At 41.3% G+C, this 19,837-nt stretch overlaps 1 protein-coding gene across 1 annotated transcript in view; it reads right to left on the reverse strand.

Annotated features, from left to right (window-relative positions):
• LOC128445066 (AP-3 complex subunit beta-2) overlaps positions 1 to 19,837 on the reverse strand; it is a 33,065-nt gene that overhangs the window by 9,149 nt on the left and 4,079 nt on the right. Inside the window, exons 2-18 of the mRNA XM_053427826.1 lie at positions 16,016 to 16,091; positions 15,446 to 15,520; positions 14,615 to 14,710; positions 14,133 to 14,293; positions 13,568 to 13,634; positions 12,458 to 12,640; positions 11,222 to 11,416; positions 9,727 to 9,824; positions 8,347 to 8,401; positions 8,162 to 8,233; positions 7,677 to 7,739; positions 7,408 to 7,540; positions 6,666 to 6,775; positions 6,303 to 6,479; positions 5,842 to 6,028; positions 5,252 to 5,382; positions 222 to 336 (exon numbers count right to left, since the gene is read on the reverse strand). Of these exons, the coding sequence (XP_053283801.1) occupies positions 222 to 336; positions 5,252 to 5,382; positions 5,842 to 6,028; positions 6,303 to 6,479; positions 6,666 to 6,775; positions 7,408 to 7,540; positions 7,677 to 7,739; positions 8,162 to 8,233; positions 8,347 to 8,401; positions 9,727 to 9,824; positions 11,222 to 11,416; positions 12,458 to 12,640; positions 13,568 to 13,634; positions 14,133 to 14,293; positions 14,615 to 14,710; positions 15,446 to 15,520; positions 16,016 to 16,091 (1,994 nt within the window). The remainder of the gene's footprint in view (positions 1 to 221; positions 337 to 5,251; positions 5,383 to 5,841; positions 6,029 to 6,302; positions 6,480 to 6,665; positions 6,776 to 7,407; positions 7,541 to 7,676; positions 7,740 to 8,161; positions 8,234 to 8,346; positions 8,402 to 9,726; positions 9,825 to 11,221; positions 11,417 to 12,457; positions 12,641 to 13,567; positions 13,635 to 14,132; positions 14,294 to 14,614; positions 14,711 to 15,445; positions 15,521 to 16,015; positions 16,092 to 19,837) is intronic.

The raw sequence follows: 19,837 nt of genomic DNA on the forward strand, positions 1-19,837 counted from the left end.
CTACATTTCTCATTACATAAACCATTGAGGAAGATACAAATTGGTTAGGATAACTTTTCATCTGCACTTGTTTGTCTGTTAGTTTGCAGTTTTACACAAAAACTACTGGCTGGATCAGCAGGTCGCTTGGTGGAAGGATTAGATATGGTTCAGGGAAGAATTTATCTAACTTTGGTGCAGATTTGAATCAGGCGGATCCAAAATTCTTTCTCTACAGTTACCACTATCAGCTGACTCTGTCGGCCCTGACTCGCCCTCTGAGTCCGAGTAGAACGGCTTCTCCACCTTCTTCTCCTTCCGCTTCTCCCGGCTGCTGCACTTGGTCCACTCGGGCACCTGGCAGAAGACAACAGAGTTCAAACAGTGAGCCGTCAGCTCGGCCTCGGTGGAAACAGACCTCAGACAGAAGCAGAGGCGTGGGCAGATTACAGTACAGTAGCATGGCCATGAATGCCTCTGCCTGGGCGTGATGTAGCCAAAGGAAGCCAGCCATCCCTGCTGCAGATCTGCATTAAGATCTGACATGTCAGAGAACAAATTCAGCACAGACCACACACTTATGCTTGCATGGAGCATTTCTTTCTTTCGGTCTTTTCTTTTTTTCACGTATAGCTGTCAGCACCAGGTGATACCTTCATGACCAGGAGCAGAAATGCTTTTCTTTTAATAAAAGGGAGCAGTTCCATTAAGAGAAGTGATGTCTTTGAGGGGTGGTGCTTATCCTCTCACATTTGAAAGAAAGAGGCTATTTGCCTTATTGCGACCAAACTCATTCACCAGCAGCATCAGCGAATGAGCATGGCCATCCCCCAAACCCCATTTAAAAACCCACATGGTCGCTAATGCCTCTCGACGTGTCAGAGGAAGGCACGTCCCCGATAAAAGAATCACTTCTTTAATGGTAGAGACCGAGGAAGAGGAAGGTGCTGTGTTTCAGGGGAGCTTTGGCTGAGCTAAGCACAGGACAGCGACTACATTATAGGCGGGGGGAGGTGTCGGAAAGCACTTGGGATTTTTTTTTGCAGCTCTATGGGTGGAGGCTCAAGGAGATGTGGCTCTTTGCCGCTAACTGACTCACACTCGTTAATGTTGTGACTCTTTCAAGCAGCGTAAAAACCTGGCAGACGCAGAAAAGAAAAAAGATTGAGATGATGGTGAGATGAGCAGAAAGGTGGGAGGAGATTGTTTTAGTATTTTTTGTATAGAAACAGAGAGAAAGGTCAGGGAAGTAAAAGAGAAAACAGAAGCAGGAGGATTTCTGGGTCTAAAAAGAAGAATGTGTGAGAACAGGTGTGAAGATCACAGAGACAAAAATAAACCCCACATGTCATCACAGCATACTCATTTAGCACATCTGTCTAGTTCGTGTTTTTTCTGGAAAAATAGACTCCAATATAACTTACTTATAATGAACATATACTTAAGTATACACTTAAACACTGTAGAAATCAAAAGGCCAACATTCACACTTATTAGCTGCTATAATGTTGACATGACAGTAGGAATGTGTTAATCGGGAATGGAGCATGCGGCTCGACTAGATTTAAATGGACTAAATGAAGAGGTGGAGGTGTATGATTTTTTTCTTTTTCTATCTTTGTTCACTAGCGTGGTTTCCAATGAGAGAACTTTTAGTAAGAATAAATCTCATTCAAATTTCGAAATGCTGACACTCAAAACCCTGTGCTCATACTCAAAAAGCTTCTCCTTGTGCTTTGATCCACTCTGCTTGTGCTCAAACTGTGAGCTTGCAGTCAGATATTTTGTTGCCTAGACAGATTTCCTGAGCTTCAGCTTCCTCTGTTAAAATTCCGCAACCAACAGAATGCCCGGTTTAGTGTTGACACAACAAAATTGCCCCTGTCCTCGTTGTGGGTGTGGTAGCTTTACTTCTGTCGGTAAACCAGTATGATAGAAAAGCAGTGGAGGGCAACAGTGCATGCCAAATGAACTGCCCTAAGGGGACTCTCATCGAAGTAAAACTAACTTTCACACAAGCACAGAGATTGAGTGAGAGGAGAAGGGCTGAAGCTGGAGCAAAGGAAACCTGTCCAAGCAACAAAATATAATACGCGCACATTTTGAGCACAAGCAGAGCAAATCCCAGCACGAGCAGGGGCTGTTGAGTGTGATGAGTGTGTGAGTGTGAGTGCAGGGTTTTGAGGGAAAGCAGAACAAATTGTGAACCTTCTCTCAAACTCAAAGACCCCGTTCTCGGATAAAGAGGAAAGAAAACCCATTGAGATGTGGGGAAGCCTTCATGGAGCAAGAGAGAAATCACATCACTACACAACAACAACATTTGCGGCACATTCACAAACTGTGTCACAAATTTCATGAGACCAAACCAAGGTGCAAAAGGAGGAAACAGGTCGGTGGGTCACTGTTCTCCTAACGAATCATCTCATCCTCATCATCAGCAGATGAAGATGGCAAGAACTTATTAGATGAGAATTATTCCAGACAGTTACAGTGAAGGCCCTTTGTCTCATCAAACTGTGCTTCCAAGGTCAAGAATAAACTTTGCAACTCGACTTTAGAATACAATAGAATACTGTAGAGAATAATGGGAAATTGAAACATCTACAAACTTCAGCTGCTGGTGAGAAACCTGGTGAACATCTGCCCTGAGAGACAAGTGGTCAGCTTCAAATTCAGATCTGAACACATCCAAATGTAGAACTTAGCGCTGACCACTTTTGATCGGATCTCTCAGTGATGGATGTCAATACCAGGTCTACACGAGGCTAGGACAGAGACTCTAAGAGGAAAAAGAGAGCATTCATCACAACAAACAACACTGCACTCCAAAACGGGGGGGGGGGGGCACCTCTCTCCTGTTCCCTAACAAGCTGATCCGCCCCTCGCCGGTGGAAACGTATTCCTCAGTCTGCAGAGGGAGAGTCTGTTAGAGGGGCCGAGAGGATTCAGGGGTTCCACTGGCCCTCAGCAGCGTTTACAGCCACATCACCAGTGGACATACTGGGACCCTGACCAGGCAAAGGGCTACCTCTAAGTTTATCCTGGTGCGTTTTCCTTTTTTTTTCCTTTTTAGTTACGACTTATATACAGATTTACATTATTGCCGACTATTTTCAAAGCACATCATCGCTTTTAGACCATTGCAAACCAGTAATTTTAATACAGTCTGACCAGTTCAATTGACTAAGATTTGAGATATGCTTGAAACACTGTAGAAGTCTGTCATCAGTAAACGTACACTATAATAACATGGTATTGTTATTGCTGAGCACTTACTCTGAAAACCCTGCTTGTTATTTTCTGTGCAGACAAACACAGGGAATCTACATGGACTAAACAAGCGTTACACGAGTGTTATCTTTCTTTACTTTCATTTTTTGTTTATTCCAAGGTGTTTATTTTATCTTTGGCCATCTATACAGTGATCTGTTGATAAACCTATGAAAACAGTATATCCTGTATATTAATATCATTGTTACAGTCTTAAAGTCCAGTTTTAGAGAGGTGCTGATGATCAATTTGAGGGATGCAGTATAGTGTTGCTGAATTGTACTGTGTTATACAGATATGTGTTTACATTACTTTGCATTAATCATGGTCGGCTACATGACACAAACACATCTATGTAAACTACAGCACATTTCAACAGCACCACGAAGTACATCCTCGTCATAAAGTTGAATCAACACATCTCTTCAACTGGTATTTATCATTTCAAAGTAAAATCTGATTCTATTGCAATATTTGAGCGACTGAGGTTTTCCAGTTTAGTTAGTTTAGTTCTCTTTAGGTGCATGCAGGGTCCACGCTGATTTGTGATCTGTAAATCATTTGCAAGACATCGAACTGACGTCACAAGCTGATTTAATTTGATTCTTGCCAGACCACATTTAGAGACGTAAGACTCTGGGCTTTGGACTGCAGACCTAGTAGCAGGTATGAGGTAAGATGTCAGGAAATCAATAAGATGTCAGGGTTTCTGTGAATGCAGCTGCAGGGAGATTTTCCAAAACTGAACTCGCTCACTGCTCCATTCTGACCTGATGTCAAAGTGTTCTCACTGTGAAAGACTGGCTGTTTACAGCAAGTCTCAAATCTCTGCGTGGACACAAATATCTGGATGGAAGGTTTTAGGCAAATTTGAAGTGCTTTGGAAAATAGTCAGCACTAATGCAACAATTTATCTAAAACACAAGTCCCCTGGTGTGGCCTGTTCTGACCCCCCTCCCTCTTTAATCACACCAGTCATATCGAAGTAAAATGCACCCGTGGCCTCATCTTGAAATCTGCATCACAAGTAAACAGCAAGTTAATAATGAGTATGAAACATTGAGCAGTGAGTAAAATATCGGCACCATTAGATCAATGATTAACAAACACAATCAAGACCAAAAAATCAAGTTCACAGGTCACTGCTGCTGTTTCAAATCAAGTGGTTTTACCTCTTGATTTTTACAAAGAAGTGACAAACTTGATTTTATGTCTTCTTCTAAAAATATACACATTGCTTGTGAACCGATGGCACATGGAGTGAAGGGGATGGAGGAAAAGAGGATGCTTTACGTACTCTGTACTTATATATTAGCCAATTGTTCAACTGTAATCCATAAGAATGTAAACGTAGCAAAAACTATATTTATCACATAATGTGAATCTCTGCAAACAAATACTTTTATAAATCGTAGGTGCCGACCACCTAAAACCTCCCATGGGTCAGGTCTCTGCAGAGACAGGGGAAACTGCTGCTCTGAGATCTGATCCCTTCTGCATCACATGTGCTATCGGCTCAAAAACCAGTGAGAAATTACCAGGACGGGGGCGAGCGAGCTGCTGCCGAACAGATGCAAGTGCAGCAGCGAGGGGGAGGAGTTCAGCAACTCCGACTGTTTTCCTAGTGGATATGGACTTTTGAAATTGAGTATTCTGATTTACTTTTGCACTAACAATTAATCCTCTTTACTCCTCTGGGGCCCATTCTCCTCCATAGTTGGTGGAGTTGTTAAGCAGCATGTGGACACAGCTGGAGGCCAGACAGGATGCATGTTACTGGGGAGCTGTTAATGCTGATGGGGCAGTAAATGAATGACAAATGGCTGGTGAATGAGGAATCAATGTTATATTGGAAGGGGGACTCTGGTGACTCTGTGCAACTCCTCTGAGGCAGTGCTCTGGGGCAGGAGCAACTCTCGCTCCCCTCCAACTTTTGGGGCCCCTGGAGACCCCAGGGAGCCCCTGTGTCTCTGTATGTTACTGTTCCCACTGCACGCACAGACTCCTTCACCTCCACGTTGCGCACGGAGGGATCTGGGGCAGCTTCAGGCCAGTCAGGCAACTCCTGGTAGCCCCCAGTCTTGGCATTCAGCAGGTGGGACAATGAACCCAACTGGAAATGGTCTCGATCTGCAAAAAACACAAGGAGATGGAATCAGGGGAGTTAGACAACAGAGAGAAGAACAACACAATATCAGAAAACATTGATGGTGCATTATCGATTTACAGTTCCCATAACTTGAAGGCTTTGGTAAATGTAAACAGGAAGTACAGTGTTGCCAAGGAGTCAGTTACAGTGGCTAAGATGTCTCACACAAGCGCATTGACGGACAAATGAGTGACAACATTGAAGTGAGTGGAGTTAATGGTCAAGCCTGTCGCCACTTAAAATGTGATACATGAGCTCCATTATTTATTTATTATTATCATTTATTTATAATAATATGTATTGTTATTTTGTCTTTAACATTATTTTTAGCAGTTGCTGTTTGCGACACACCCAAGGATGCACACGTAGCTATCAATGGACATACAGTTTTCAAGCTTTGCGGCTGAGATCAGGTGAGGACTTCTAAATCCTCTCTCTACCTTTAAATGGAGACTCGAGGATCGGTGCAGGTTTGAGGGCGAGGAACAGTTTCTTGGCGTACTTGCTCAGAGCCCCACACTTCTCCGTGGGCACAATGAGCTGGCGAATGAAGCGCGCCCGATCGCGGATGTCGTAGTTCTGGTCATACTTGGCCAAGTTGAGAACATACTGCGTCAAAAGTTTGGTCTGTGAGGGGAAGGAATATTCAAAACATGGAGTATGAGGAAAGAACCAACAATAGTAGTTGCTACCCAATAAATAGATGCATGTGCAGTATATGAATGTGTAAACATATGTGTTATGACGTGCTAATAATGGTGAAGAAGTCAGGTTGGTCAGACATCTACATTTGTAGATACAGGACGACTACTCTATTCTTCAATATATATTTGATACAATCGAGTTGACTATTAAGTACAAGTGACAAAACAACATGTGAAAGAATTACACGTGCAATGACCTGTTTGGAGTTGGTGAGGTAAAGCTTTGCAGCCAAATTGAGGATTTGCAGCTTGACAATGTCGTCTTCATTCGTAAAAGACTTGGCCATCTTCCTCAGGACATCCGGGGCGATATTAGGTACGTGCTCACAGTACTCTCCAATCAGCCACAAGATACTGGCCCTTGCCATAGGCACCTGGCAACACAGATTACATGGATGTAGTATGTGCACGTCTATCATTTCCTCTGGTAATGGATGGGAGTAACATTCTCAGGTTTTGTTGAGGTAAATATCTGTTGACAAGCTCATACAGGAACCCGTTATGTTTTCCATGCAAATTGAAAAATTTAATAAATACTTTTGTGAATATAAGACTCTCACCTGGATGTTGTCTGTTAGTTTGGCCATGTGCTTGATGATGTCGCTGTGCTTCTCCGGTTGCATCTGCAGCAACTTCTTGATAACAACCACCGACTCGGCCACAACCAACTCTGCACAACAGGACAAATTCAGTCACTGAAGATCTAATTTGAATGAGTAACCCTTTCTTTTGGTTATTCTTTCAACTAAAATGAATTCAGTTCAATGCTGTCCTTCGGAGCCGATGACGGCTGCATCCTTCATCGGCCGCGTAGACTGCGTCAGCCGAACCGGAATGAGACTGGTCTTCTTACTTTCTTCCAGCCATTGCCTGGCAACAGAGCTATGGAGTTGCTTTGGTTGATTAAAAACATTAAGAATATGTGTACCGCTTGCTGTGTGATAAAGTACTTACATTTAAAAATACATTATTCGTATGTTTTTTCGCCTCACTCGCGGCCGCCAGTACCTCTGAAGCCAATAAATCATGGGAAATGAAATGCTGTGAATGATCCACCTAGTGAAGCCTCCGTTGCTCGGGGGGGGGGAGGACACATTTGTTGGCCTCATTTGAAGGAGCCTTCGAGTTGGAACGGTACAGTCGCTTCGCTGTGATGCAGCCAAATGCAGCCTCCGAAGGATGCAGCCCTCAAATTGAGACACAGCTTATATCTGATATCTGATGCCATCTACATCCTTCAATCCCCATTATATAACGTGTACCGCTTAGGAGGCATCTAGAAGATGAAATCAGAGGACGTACCGTCTCTGTTGGACAGCAGCTGCACCAGGCCGTTCAGACACGTGTCCCTCACCTCGCCGATGTTGGTAGCACAGCGGCCAATTGCTTGGATCGTAGCAGCCACAAAATCTTTATCCATGCTTTTAATGTACGTCTAGCAGAGAGAACATTCACTGAGTACAGGACGACATGAAAGGAGCCCGCTGCCGACATGTCCCCCATGCTGGAGGACAGATCTGCACATTTTGGACTAAAGACAAGAGCGAGTCACAGATTCTCCCTCTGTTTACCTGAAACTCTCTGAGGATGGTGGAGATGTTCGTCTCATTGGCCAAATTAGTGAGAACCTCCAGCTGTAGAAGACAAAACATGCATTCTTTTAATACTGCATGATTAAAATGGAAACACAACACAGAATCGACTGTTTAGAATCAATTTGATGGCAATGTTTACTTAATAGTACTTTCCACAACTTCAATGAAACATTTTGACTTTCTTCACATCGGTGTTATATCTTAAAAACGGCTTCGCTCTGATTTACGAGGATTGACTTTGTGAAGCAGAGTCGAAAACTTTTTTTGCTTGAGTGAGCTCTAATCAAATCCTTTGGTTTTCACCATTCACAATGACATAGACGATTCAGTGTAACAGGGTTTGAAATAAGATTGAATAAGATGCTACAAATGCCCCGATGTAAAGAGAATTATTTGCCCTGCATAGATTCAGACTTAATATAATATAAGAGAAAGGACTGAAGAATAAAACAGAAGAGAACCTTGAGGATTTTAATCTGGGTTGGGTCAGTGGAGCGGATGTAGAAACTCTTCAGGTACGGCTCAAACATCCCCTGAGAAACATAAGACAGGGAGAAAAAAAATGATTCAAAATGCAGCTTCATCAGTGTTTTTAGCCGCACAATATAACACAATATGACACAATACAGGCCCGGGTGTGACTCACCCTTCTCTTTATCGACATTGTTGCCACGTTCTGGAGAACAACGAACTGGACCTCACTGGAGGAAGAGACAGAAACAAGAGAGGTTGATGAGGAGCAGGAGGAGGAAATAAAAGAGGTCTGGCCTCCTCTCGCCTCTTCTGGGTATTTGACCTGAGATGCTCTGTTGGACGTCCACTGCTATTTACAGCAGTGCTACTAGTTATTCTAAATATTTATCATTAGGAAAATATAATTTAACATAAATACAGCACACATTTAATCAGCCAGCTACCTTACAGTCTCTGTATATAATATTGTATGTATATATGTATACAATTGGCTCTAAAACTCCTTGCACGAGGAAATTATACTTACTAATAAAAGGAGCTAAATTAAAGAGAATAGTCAAAGGAGTAAAGAGATTTAAAAAAGGTAAAAGTAAAAAGGAAGTCAGGATAGAAATTCTCAAATAAATTAAGAGCAAGACAATACAAATTAATGTAGATAGAAAATAAAAATGAAATGATGGTATCAGCATATAGTTTGTCAAATGGTTGAGTCAAAGGCCTTTGTGAACACATTTCCTTTAGTCTGACATTTTTAAGTTGATTTGACTGGATTGAGCAATGTGCTGCATAAAGACTAAAGGCTGCTTCTCTGTGTTTAGTGGGTATCAAGCAGACCACTCAACCAGTCATCTCATTGGACTTACATGTCTGTTATGTATCTGGGGCAAGGCTGGTAATATCGCTTTTAATAACGTTTCACATTACATAGCTTTATTTTTCAAGATGGTAAAGGTGTGTAATTGTTAGAAAAGCACCACTCACTCCACACAAATAACGACAGCTGATGAATCTCATTGCATGAATTTTAAGACAAATGCTCTGCAGTGAGCTACAGGTGCTTGGTTATTTCTGAATGATGATTCCATTTCAGCCCACCCGGAGCCACAGAAGCACTTGTTCAGTAAGAGGCTGACAGTGTGCAGGACTTACAGCCAAGAGGCCGCCTGTGATCCGCCATCACTCTTTATGCTTTATGGCTTCATTTTTTTTTACCTCATGCAGCCTCACTGGGCTCTCTGTTTAATTTCACTCTCTCTACCGTGGCTATAAAGATTTGTTTCACTACCCTCACTTGTCATTTTCTTGTTGCCACACTGTTCCACATTGCTGACTTCCATCGTCATTACAGCTCTCTCTTGTCACATTCGGCTGCGTGGTTTTTTGGCAGTTTGAGTATTTCTTTCCTTCCTTCATTCCTTTTCAAGTTTTCAGCCTCGGCTCACTTCTCGGCTGCAGCACGATCAAACTGTGAGACGGCTAATCCTGCAGGGCGGACACGTTGCTGCCAAAATCGATATCTATCTATTTCAAAATTATAGACGGAAACACTCACCTGTGACTCCTCAGGAGACGCACCAGGGCCTTGGCGATCACCCCAACCTCTGCTTTAGGGGCAAGATGGAAATACAGCTGAGCCACAGCCATCACCACCTGGAGTGTAAATCAGAAGTATAGGTCTTAAGTCTATCAGCCATAGAATCTAATATACATAAAAAGCCTGAAAACACTGCGTCCTAAGCTTTGTTCTCCATTGTAGATTAATTCATTTCCAAATGTACCAATGCATCACTTCCGTGCACTGCCTCTTGCTGCAGTGCAGTGCAGATGTGTGTTGAATATGTTTCACACCCCCTTTGCAGTTCAAAGCTAAAAGTGAGAAGAATGAAGGTTATTTCAAGTGCAAGAAATAATTTGGTGGTGAGTCATTCAAGTTTGTTTTTAGGTCTTTTGAGATCTCATTCAGCTCGATGCACAAAAATTAAACCTACATTCACTTGGCGACTGCAGAACAGGCACAACATTGACACACTAATGGATGTGAATGTGTTGGCAAATGGAGGCTCTGGTTTTGGGTCATGTTTCTGGCTACCTGGTGAATGTAAGTGCAAAGATACTCTTTCCTTTTCAGCTTTGTTCTGTTCTCAATCAACGCACTGAGGGAGATGTGGCTCTTTAGCTGCTACATGTTTCACCATGTTCACCAGCTCGTCACTAGCTGTGTCTGCTCAACACTGGTTCCGATGCTTAAACTCACTCGTCAAGTTTAGCTTTTTGAGCCCATTTTTAGACCGAATAAAAACATTATACTGCTGCCTGTTGCTGTGAGGGGGGTGACAGTACAGACAAAACCATTGAGCTGAAAGTCTGAGGGGAGCTTCACATTCAGATGACCAATCTCTGTAGGTACAAACCCTTTCACATAATGATGGTATCAATTAAAAAATACTGCCCGTTTTTATTTCCAATGCCCCTTTGGGAAAACACATGCATGTGGGAGTTCCCACAGCTATTCAGTGAAGAAGAGAAGAGGAGCTTCAAACAGGCAAAAGAAACCATTTGAAGGGACCTAGTGGTAAAGTCAAAGCACATCTCACGTGGCTTCAACAAGACAACAAATACAATATGCCTGCTCACATACTCTCCCATTATTGACATTTGCTCCCTTCATCTCTATCAGACATTTTCTTATGCACAAATCCAGGATCTTTTTGTTCCACCTCCCTTAACACTGCTGACATGTGCAGGGGACTGATATCTCTGAGTGTGTGAAAGTTGGTTCAGATCCAAATACAAATCTGGATCTAGTGACTGAATATGTGGTTTCACAAGGGAACATTAGGGCTTGGAGGAGATTTGCATCCTACTGTCATTCTAGTTTCCTTTATTAAACTGACTCTAGGTCAGCTCTGACTGAAGCCAAACCTGAGAGAGCAGGCAGTTACACGCTCTACAATGGTTACCATGGTAATGACAGGGAGACTTATCGGGCGGCGCTGAGTTATGATGATGTAAGATGTGTGTATAATTTAAAAGTGCAGTGGTCTCACAGCGGCGTTGCGGCTCTGCAGCAGCGGCTTCGTGTTCCTCAGAAGAAGCCGGTGATCTGGATCCATCACGTACGGTTTCCTCTTGGCCAAGGAGGCAGCCTCGGCTTTCTTATCTTTGTCGTCCTCCTCGTCTTCATCCTCATCTTCATCAGAGCCGTAGAAGGTCTTGTCCCCTCCCTCCTCCAGCAGCGACTCCTGCAGAGACAGTGTGGATAAACAGTGTGTCTCTCTAGCATGGAAAGCAGGCGCTGGCAGCTAAACAAGTCACCTCAAGTCACCAGATGTAATTTGCTCTGAGGGACACATCATCACCGGACCTCCTGACAAATTTGTTGGTCAAAATGGTTGTACCACTTTGTCGCTGCATATTACAAGAATAACAATGTTCGACTCAATTTGATGATCATGAGAAAAATAAGTCGACAGGTGGGTCTGGAAAAACTGATAAATACAGAAAAACAATTCCGGAGGTGGCCATCGGAGCAAGAGGGAAATAAAGAGAGGATATTTTCAATTTGTGCCTCTGCACAGAACAATGGCAGAACTGAAAGAATGTAATAATCCAACTAAAGAACAGCTGAACTGCTGTAAATGAGATACACCTGTTGAGCATAGTAATCTAAAATACCATTCCTATGCAAATTAGTTGTGACAAAACATATTTCTGAGTTTGTATGGACTGCTTCTACATGCAACAATCAGTGAAACATTCAGTTTATAGTCCTTTATGTATTCATATTAATTGATATGCAGTAATGTACTACACATTTCACCTAGTAACCTGTGTGTCTGTACAGTAGAGCTGAGATGATTTTAAAGTTGATTGATTTTGATTTATTGACGTGAAGTATTTTTCACACATACAAGGAATTTGATTGGTTTTACATTGCTCTCAGTAGAATAATATAGTTAAAATATACAGCAATGTATGTATATTACTATTATAAGGGATATTCAACAGTCAATGGACGATAAATTTATCAACAAAAATTATGATAAATTTGTTTTTATCCGATTGATTTCAACCATAATACCAAACAATTACTTGTTCCAGTTCTCTGTTTCAGGAAATATTTGTTGTTTTTTGGACTGTTCCACAGTGGTCACAAAACGGGCATCTTGAAGATGTCACATTGGGACGAGGTGATGGGATCTAAGTGATTCATTTATTGATTTAAAAAGAAAAACAGTCATGAAAATGGGACAGTAAACATTCTGTATGTGCTTGTCACTCACGTTCATGTTTGGGTTGAGGAACTGTGTTCTTGCGTAGCGGGTCAACATGTTGATGATGACGACCTGCCCCCACTCCTCCACATCGATCAGGAGGTTACACAGCTTCCTGTAGTTCTTGTGGATCAGGTCAATGCGTTCTGGACACACCTCTTCGAAAGCCATAACAACACTTCCTGCCACCAGCTGCAGCAAATGTACAAGCACACAACAAGCTGCTCATCACATCTTGAGATAACAAATAAAAACTGAGAATGAAGAATTAGTGCCTATCTCTGTATTTGATAAATTTACCTTTGCAAAAAAGGTTGTTTTCACCCATGCCTGTTTGTTTGTTTGTTTGTTAGCAGAATGACTAAAAAGTATTAAAAAGGTTTGCACCAAACTTGTCGGAGGGATGAGGAAGTTCAAGAAAGAACCTGTCACATTTTGGTGCATATCTAGTAAAAGGGTAATATTATTATATCTAATAATTAGATAATAAATAACCAGCATGACTCCAGGACTCTGAGACGTGCAGGTCAGATTGTGTCCGACCCCTCCCACAGTGGCTCTGGCAGGAGGCTGAGATCCATTAGGACCAAAACCTCAACCCACAAAAACAGGTACTTCCTAACAGCTACCGGCCTGATCAATGAGGCCATCGACAATAATTGTACATTTTGCATAATATATTTTTTATTGGCCTATAGTTTTTTCTATAAAAATGTTGTTACCTTTGTTAAAATATTTTCTATTTATAAAATTGCACAAACTCACCACAGCATATTCCATGTACGTGTAAATCTACTTGGCAGTTAAGCTTTTTCTGATTTTTATTCAGATAAAATTGGATATCTGATATTAAGGGTTATAGAGGCTAGTGAGACATGTATTGTTTGGCTTTGGTGGAGTCATGTAAGCCACTGAGTGCCAGTGGTTTGGTGAGAATTTGTAGCAGCTCATGTAAAACGAAAGCAAACAATTGTTAAGTCTTGAAAGACGAGGCCTTTAAACACAGTCTGCTGCTGGGAACAGGAAATGGTTCTAATTTTCCGTACACTCCGTATATTCCCTATATTTTGCATTTCCTGAGTAAAATCATACTGAATCAACAAAGTTGCATAAACCCACCGTGGTTTTGTCAGCGAGGAGTTTCTCTATGATTTCAATCAGCTGGTCTTTCTGTTCTGGATCCAAACTGAGAGCACAGAGGAGCAAATCACTGATATGAAGGAGGAAATGTTGGAGAAAGAGCCGCTGATCAGCTGAGCACAGAAACTACACTCAAAAGTGTAAAACAAATGGATTTCACTTCTGCAGCAGTAATGGATTTCTGATGGATGTTCCTTTTATTGCCATAAAGAGCTATAATTCCATAAGGGCGATAAGTCATAAGTCATAAGGCACCAACACTTGATCTCAGCATAGTGGCTCTGAAACTAGGACACAGGCTTGTGTATCCTCACAAAACAGATTATTTCAAGCTCAAGTTCCTTATTTATGATTCTCTGATCATTTTTAATAACGAACTGGAGCGATCTCCAATAAGTACTGAAGTTACATAATCTAATAAGGGAAAATTTAAATCACCATTAAAGTCACTGTGGTGCTTGAACCCACAACACTGAGTCATAACCGTTCTGTTTCCGGGGCTGCATGTGGGCTACAAATGTGAAGAACTGAGGATGTAGGTCACCTGTAGAGTTTGGGAATGGCGTGAGCAGCAGTCTTTCTGACGTATGGAGACATGTCGGAAGCAGCTTCTTTGATGGCCAGCATCATTATCGGGACGATTATCGTGACGCGGATGCTGGAGAGGACTCGCAGGGCGCTCGCTCTGATCAGCTGGTTTGGATCCTGCGATAGCACAACGCAACATTACAGATGTTGGTTTTCAAGGTAAGAGCCTGGATTTATATAGTAAATTAAAGTAGAACAATAAAACAAAAATAATCTGCAGGCGTCTATTTCATTTTCAATTTCATTTCGGTCATTTTCATTGTTTAACTGCATTACTAGTTATTTCCAAAAGCCACGCAATCAAACTATGGGGTTACTTTGTAAAGTACAGACAAACAGATATATTTCTACTTTGTTATTATAGAAATTGTAAAAATATCATCATAAAAGCAGTAATGTGGTTGTTTTTGTAATTGTCAGAGGGGAAAACTGCTGCACCTTCAATCCTCGCTGAAACGTGGAAATGGAGAGCAGAGCCAGATCCTGCTGCTCCTCAGCATAACGCACCAAATAAACATAGACCAACTTCTTCACCTGTATCGTTGAAAAACAGATTTGAATGATGTAGATTAGTGAGGGAAAAAAACTAACCTAACACGGTTTCAAACATTCAAAAAGATAATCTGAATATACTAAATTACGAGGAAAATAAAAAAATCTTTTTGAATTTGAATCACAAAAAAATACAATTTCAACATGGTGGTTTTGTATCTCCGCCAACCAGTGCTGTTTCAGTCTACATACATCCTTCATATGAGGTCACTGTGACCTTTGACCTTTAGCTGCTGGACTCTAATCAGTTCATCTTTTAGTCCAAGTGACAACTGATCAAACTGTGATGAAATTCCCTAAAAGCAGACTTGAGATATCTTGTTCAAGAAGCTAAAAACAAGTTTGTGAGGCCAACGTGAACCTTGACCTTTGACCTGCAACCACCAAAATCGAATGCTCAATCCATTGCTCAACTGTGAGTCTAAAAGAACGTGTCTATTAAATTTGAAGACATTCCTTCAAGCCTTTACAAGAGCAAAAATGTGATTTGTAAGGTCACATTGCGATTTGACCACCAAATTCATTTAGTTCCTTCTTGATTGCAGGTGAATGTTTGAACCAGATTTGAAGAAATCCCCTCGAGGATTCTAGAGATATCGTGTTAACAAGAGTGGGAATGACGAATAACCCAGAGCATAATGTCACCGGTCACCGGATCTCTCGGGCATAAAAAGCAAATAAAGCATGAAGCGACATGAAACTGAGCTCATTACAAACCTCTATGTTTTTACACGCCACGTTTTTCACCACAGCAGGGAAGAGATCTGAGGCGTTTTTTCCTCGGGCGATCATCTGAAGATAAAACCAACACCACAAAACTCAATGACGACTTCACACAGTGACATTTTTCCGCAGTTTGAAACATTTGAAGAGAAGTTGAAAGTCTCTTTTTATCTATTCTATTTCAGTCCTTTTGCTTTGGTCTCCTCCGTCCTGCAGCGATAATGAATGGGGAGAAGCATGTGGAGCTTCAGAGGCAGGAATCTGTAACAGCCGATGAATATTTAACAGCTGATTCTGCATCTCTCACCACTGCAGTTAAATCAGCTCAAACTATCATTGTCTTACAGAAGAGGGATTTAGGTCTTCTTCTAAAAATCAAAAAACAGTCTTAGTGGGATTTTGATTTGCTTCTCTCAATACAGAGATATCGAGTAAATAAATAATTGTGTTTTCAACCCAACAGTTTTATTTAAACACTGTCCTTACCTCTGTCCCTCCCTCGACCTGATACACCCTGAATGTGCAGATCAATGAAATCCCAAAGCAAACTTTATTTATACTCACGGCCACGATCCGTTTCATCGCCTCCAGCTTCAGTGAGTCTTTGTTGCTGTCCAGCATCTCCTTCAGGTCGTCGTGTCTGAGGGAAGAACACAAGGAAAAATAGAGTCACATCTTGGTCTTCTTCAGAAGAGACGACAAACAAGGAACACAGACCTGCTTTACCCGCCGCAAGTGTTTTTTTTGCAGGATTACACAAAAACTACTTGACTGACCACTACGGAACTTGGTGGAAGGATGCTGTTTGTATCAGTGAGGAACCCATTCAACAGCAGAAGTATTTATCTTTTTAACATTGACATCCTTGATTTCTGTGAGATAATTCAGGAATCTCGATGAAAAATATCAGAAATTGGATGTAAATTTAAATATCTTTTTAACTTGTTCTGAGAAAATGTTTAGAATTATTTACAAATTCAATGTTGGTTAACTTTATAATGTTCACATTGTTTCCAAATCACCCACTGCTGCGTTTTACTGTGAGTTTCTTATTTGATCTGTAGCATTGGAAAAAAGTGGCTGCAACACCCCCAACTGGTGGGGGGCTTTAACTGTGAAGAATCCGTATGGTAGTAAAACTAGGCTATTTAGATTAATAAAATAAATTACCAACATTGCATTGAATTAAAAAGCTGCTTTATGTAGACTTTCTCTCAGCACCCCCGCCTCTGACTGACTGCCAGCCTCCCTGTAGATAGCAGCTGCACATACACTCCTGTAGGCGCCAGTTAACCCCACCCCGCATTCACTCAACACCACTGTTAGAGAAGATGGGAACAGACCAGTCCGATCACACATGACAGGCAGGATCCTTGTCGGAGACTAATCTGAAGCGACATTTCAACCTGCTGCAGTCCAAACACACATAAACAACACAAACGCATCCTCCACAAGCTGCGGTGACAGATCCGAGCAGACAGGATCACTGCTGCAGCTCCCGAAGATAAAGACCACAGCCTAATTGAAAGCTGACATCTTGATCAATGACATTTCCAGACAGGATAGATTAATGTGTCCTGCTCTCTATTGCTCAACGACAGGACACACCTATGTAGAGTGACTTCACATTTTTCCTCCAATGAAAGCCTTTGTTTTTACTGCATGGACGGTGTATTAATATGATTTACTGTTTCAGGACCTTGATATCTGGCATCAACTTACTCAGCGGAAAACAAGTGGCACCTTTTGAGGCTGATGATGGGCGTGTTGGCCTACAGGCGCTCGTCCTCTCAACAGCAGTTACAGAGCCCCATTATCATTCACCTCAACATTAACTATCTTATCTTTGATCTCGTTTTTTTGGTCTTCACCAATAGCTGAGGGAAATATCTGGCTCCTCAGCTGCTAAATACTCAATTGCATTCACCAGCCGGTTGTTGACTGTGCCTGTCTGCAGTTAGGTGTTGAACGTGTAGTGTGCAGTGGATTAGTAAGAGCCAGTTGTGCTGGAAATGAAGCTACAGTAGCGTTGAGAGTACTGAGACAGGGAGGCTGCAGATAAACAAGGAGCTGAAACCCAGAAAAGCTCCATCGAGCAGAGGGAAGCTACAGGTGATCATACTCTGTAAGCATTGTAAAAAATATCAATTTCTGAAATACTGAGAAGAGTTCAAAATGTTTGTACTTATATATTAATGTAAAATAAACATAACCAATAGTGGAAATCAAACTTATTTTAATTTAATTTAATTAGTTTAGTTTTCGCAGCGTGTGTAAGCCCACTGGGCTATAATCTTTCGTTGACTGGTGTTAAATTTGTCCCATCCACCAACAAATCGGATTAGGTTGGGTTTACAACCTATGCTGCAGTCAGCCACCAGGGGGGTATCAAGACACTCTTGCTTTCCCATCAAGAGCAGTCATGTCGGGCCATCTTTGTATAGGCTGTGTATAAAACTGAATAAACAAACAAACAGAATTTACTGTTGATTTCAGATTGACCTCAACGTTGTTTTATTTAAAAATGTAAATATCGGGTTACAATGATAAAATCCCCTGTGCTTCCCGTGTTGGGGTCAGTTTCCAGCCTTCACTCATGAACACAACTTCCAACTACCAGACATAATGGCACGTGTCACTTGGAGATGTGGGTATGGAGGGGGGGGGGGGCTAATGGTGGCCGGGGTTGATTAAATAGCTGCAAAGCTGTACATTTCCAACAACTAAAAAGGATGCAATAAAACGAGGCTCAGAGATTTCCTGCCTCCCTGCAGAGTCTTGGTCTGATCTGACAGTGTTTCAATGGGGGACTAGAGGCTCCTGTGAACAGCGTGACACTGTATCCTGTCACTCACACGGCTACAGCATATAACAGGTGTTACATGGATACAAAACCGATCAGTCACTGGGTGCAAATGAAAATAATCTCATTACTTCTGACAAACAGGTTCTGTTGTTTAATATGTTTGTTAGTTGGCAGGATGTCTGATAATGAAGTGAAAGTTTGCTAACGAGCTAAATAGGGAAATGCTTTTGGTTTGGATTGTGAACCATTTATGACTGTTTATGTCCAACAATCAGTTTTTATCCACAAATTTCTCCCAATGTGTTACATCAAATATTAACTTAAATCGTCAAAAATGTATTCATCCTAACTTAATGACATTACTCTGAGAATTACTGAGAATCTTTCAAGAATCATCACTGTCATAAGCAAATTACAGAAAACTATATTAAATGCAGATTGAAAATGTTTGTAGATGTAAAACAGACTATAAGCCAAGATTGAAGAAAAAAAATCTTAAATTTAGAAGAACAAAGACATGATATTACCAGGAAAAAAGTATATTCATGAGATTAAGTAATATTTCAAGAAAAAGGTCAAAATATTACGAGAGAAAAAGTTGTGAAATTACGAGAAAAAAATCATCCATTTTTGAGAATGAAGTCACAATATAAGAATAAAATAATGATGGTACAAGAAAAAAGTTGTAATAATATAAACATATAAATATGTATGAAATAACACAGCAAATTACTTTCCTGAGTATTCAATCCGGCTGTGGTCAGAAGTTTTACAGCACTTCTCCAAACAGCTGAGGGGCTGTTGGGTTAAACCCTCGGTTCCCAAACTGGGGTACATGTACCCCAAGGGGTACGCGAAGTGGTTCAGGGGGTACGTGAGGAGAACATTTTATCTGCGTTTTCAAAGTGAAAAAGCCCATTACATTTTCAAACTGAGCTATAAATAATCGTGCAATATTAAATAGTCTGAATAGCCAACTCGCATTGCCAAAAATACCCATATTCAGCAAAATAATTACACTGCCAAAAAAAGTTACAGGTAGTTTAGTGACCGTTAGTCAAAAGTAGGGATGGGCATAATTAATCAACAATCGAATAATTGATCCTTAAGAATTTCGTAGATGACATTATTTTTGTCATCTACGATTATTATAAGTCCTGAAATCCCTGACAATTTCAAAGTTTCAAGTGTTATAGGCTGTATACGTGCGTCGGGGGGGTACGTAGCTGGAGATTGAATGTCTGAAGGGGTACGAGACTGTAAAAAGTTTGGGAACCACTGGGTTAAACTATATATTTCATCATGTGACAGGTTTGAATGGAGGCCTTGCAGTCTGTAATGAGGTGGCATCTGCAGAACATAGTTGATTTATCACGAGTCTGCCTTTCCTTTAGTGTGTGTGTTTGTGTGTGTGAGAGAGAGTGAGTGTGTTTGTGTGTGTGTGTCAAAGTGTTGATAATTGTCTAGATACCACAGTTGACTCTTCCACACACTTCAAGACCTGAATTCTTTAGAGTGAAATTAAAGCTGACAGTATCTATAAAACGCTGTTTGGTGAAGATTATTTTTGGACACAGGTA

Source organism: Pleuronectes platessa, chromosome 7, assembly GCF_947347685.1.
Source record: "Pleuronectes platessa chromosome 7, fPlePla1.1, whole genome shotgun sequence".
Lineage (NCBI taxonomy): Eukaryota > Metazoa > Chordata > Actinopteri > Pleuronectiformes > Pleuronectidae > Pleuronectes > Pleuronectes platessa.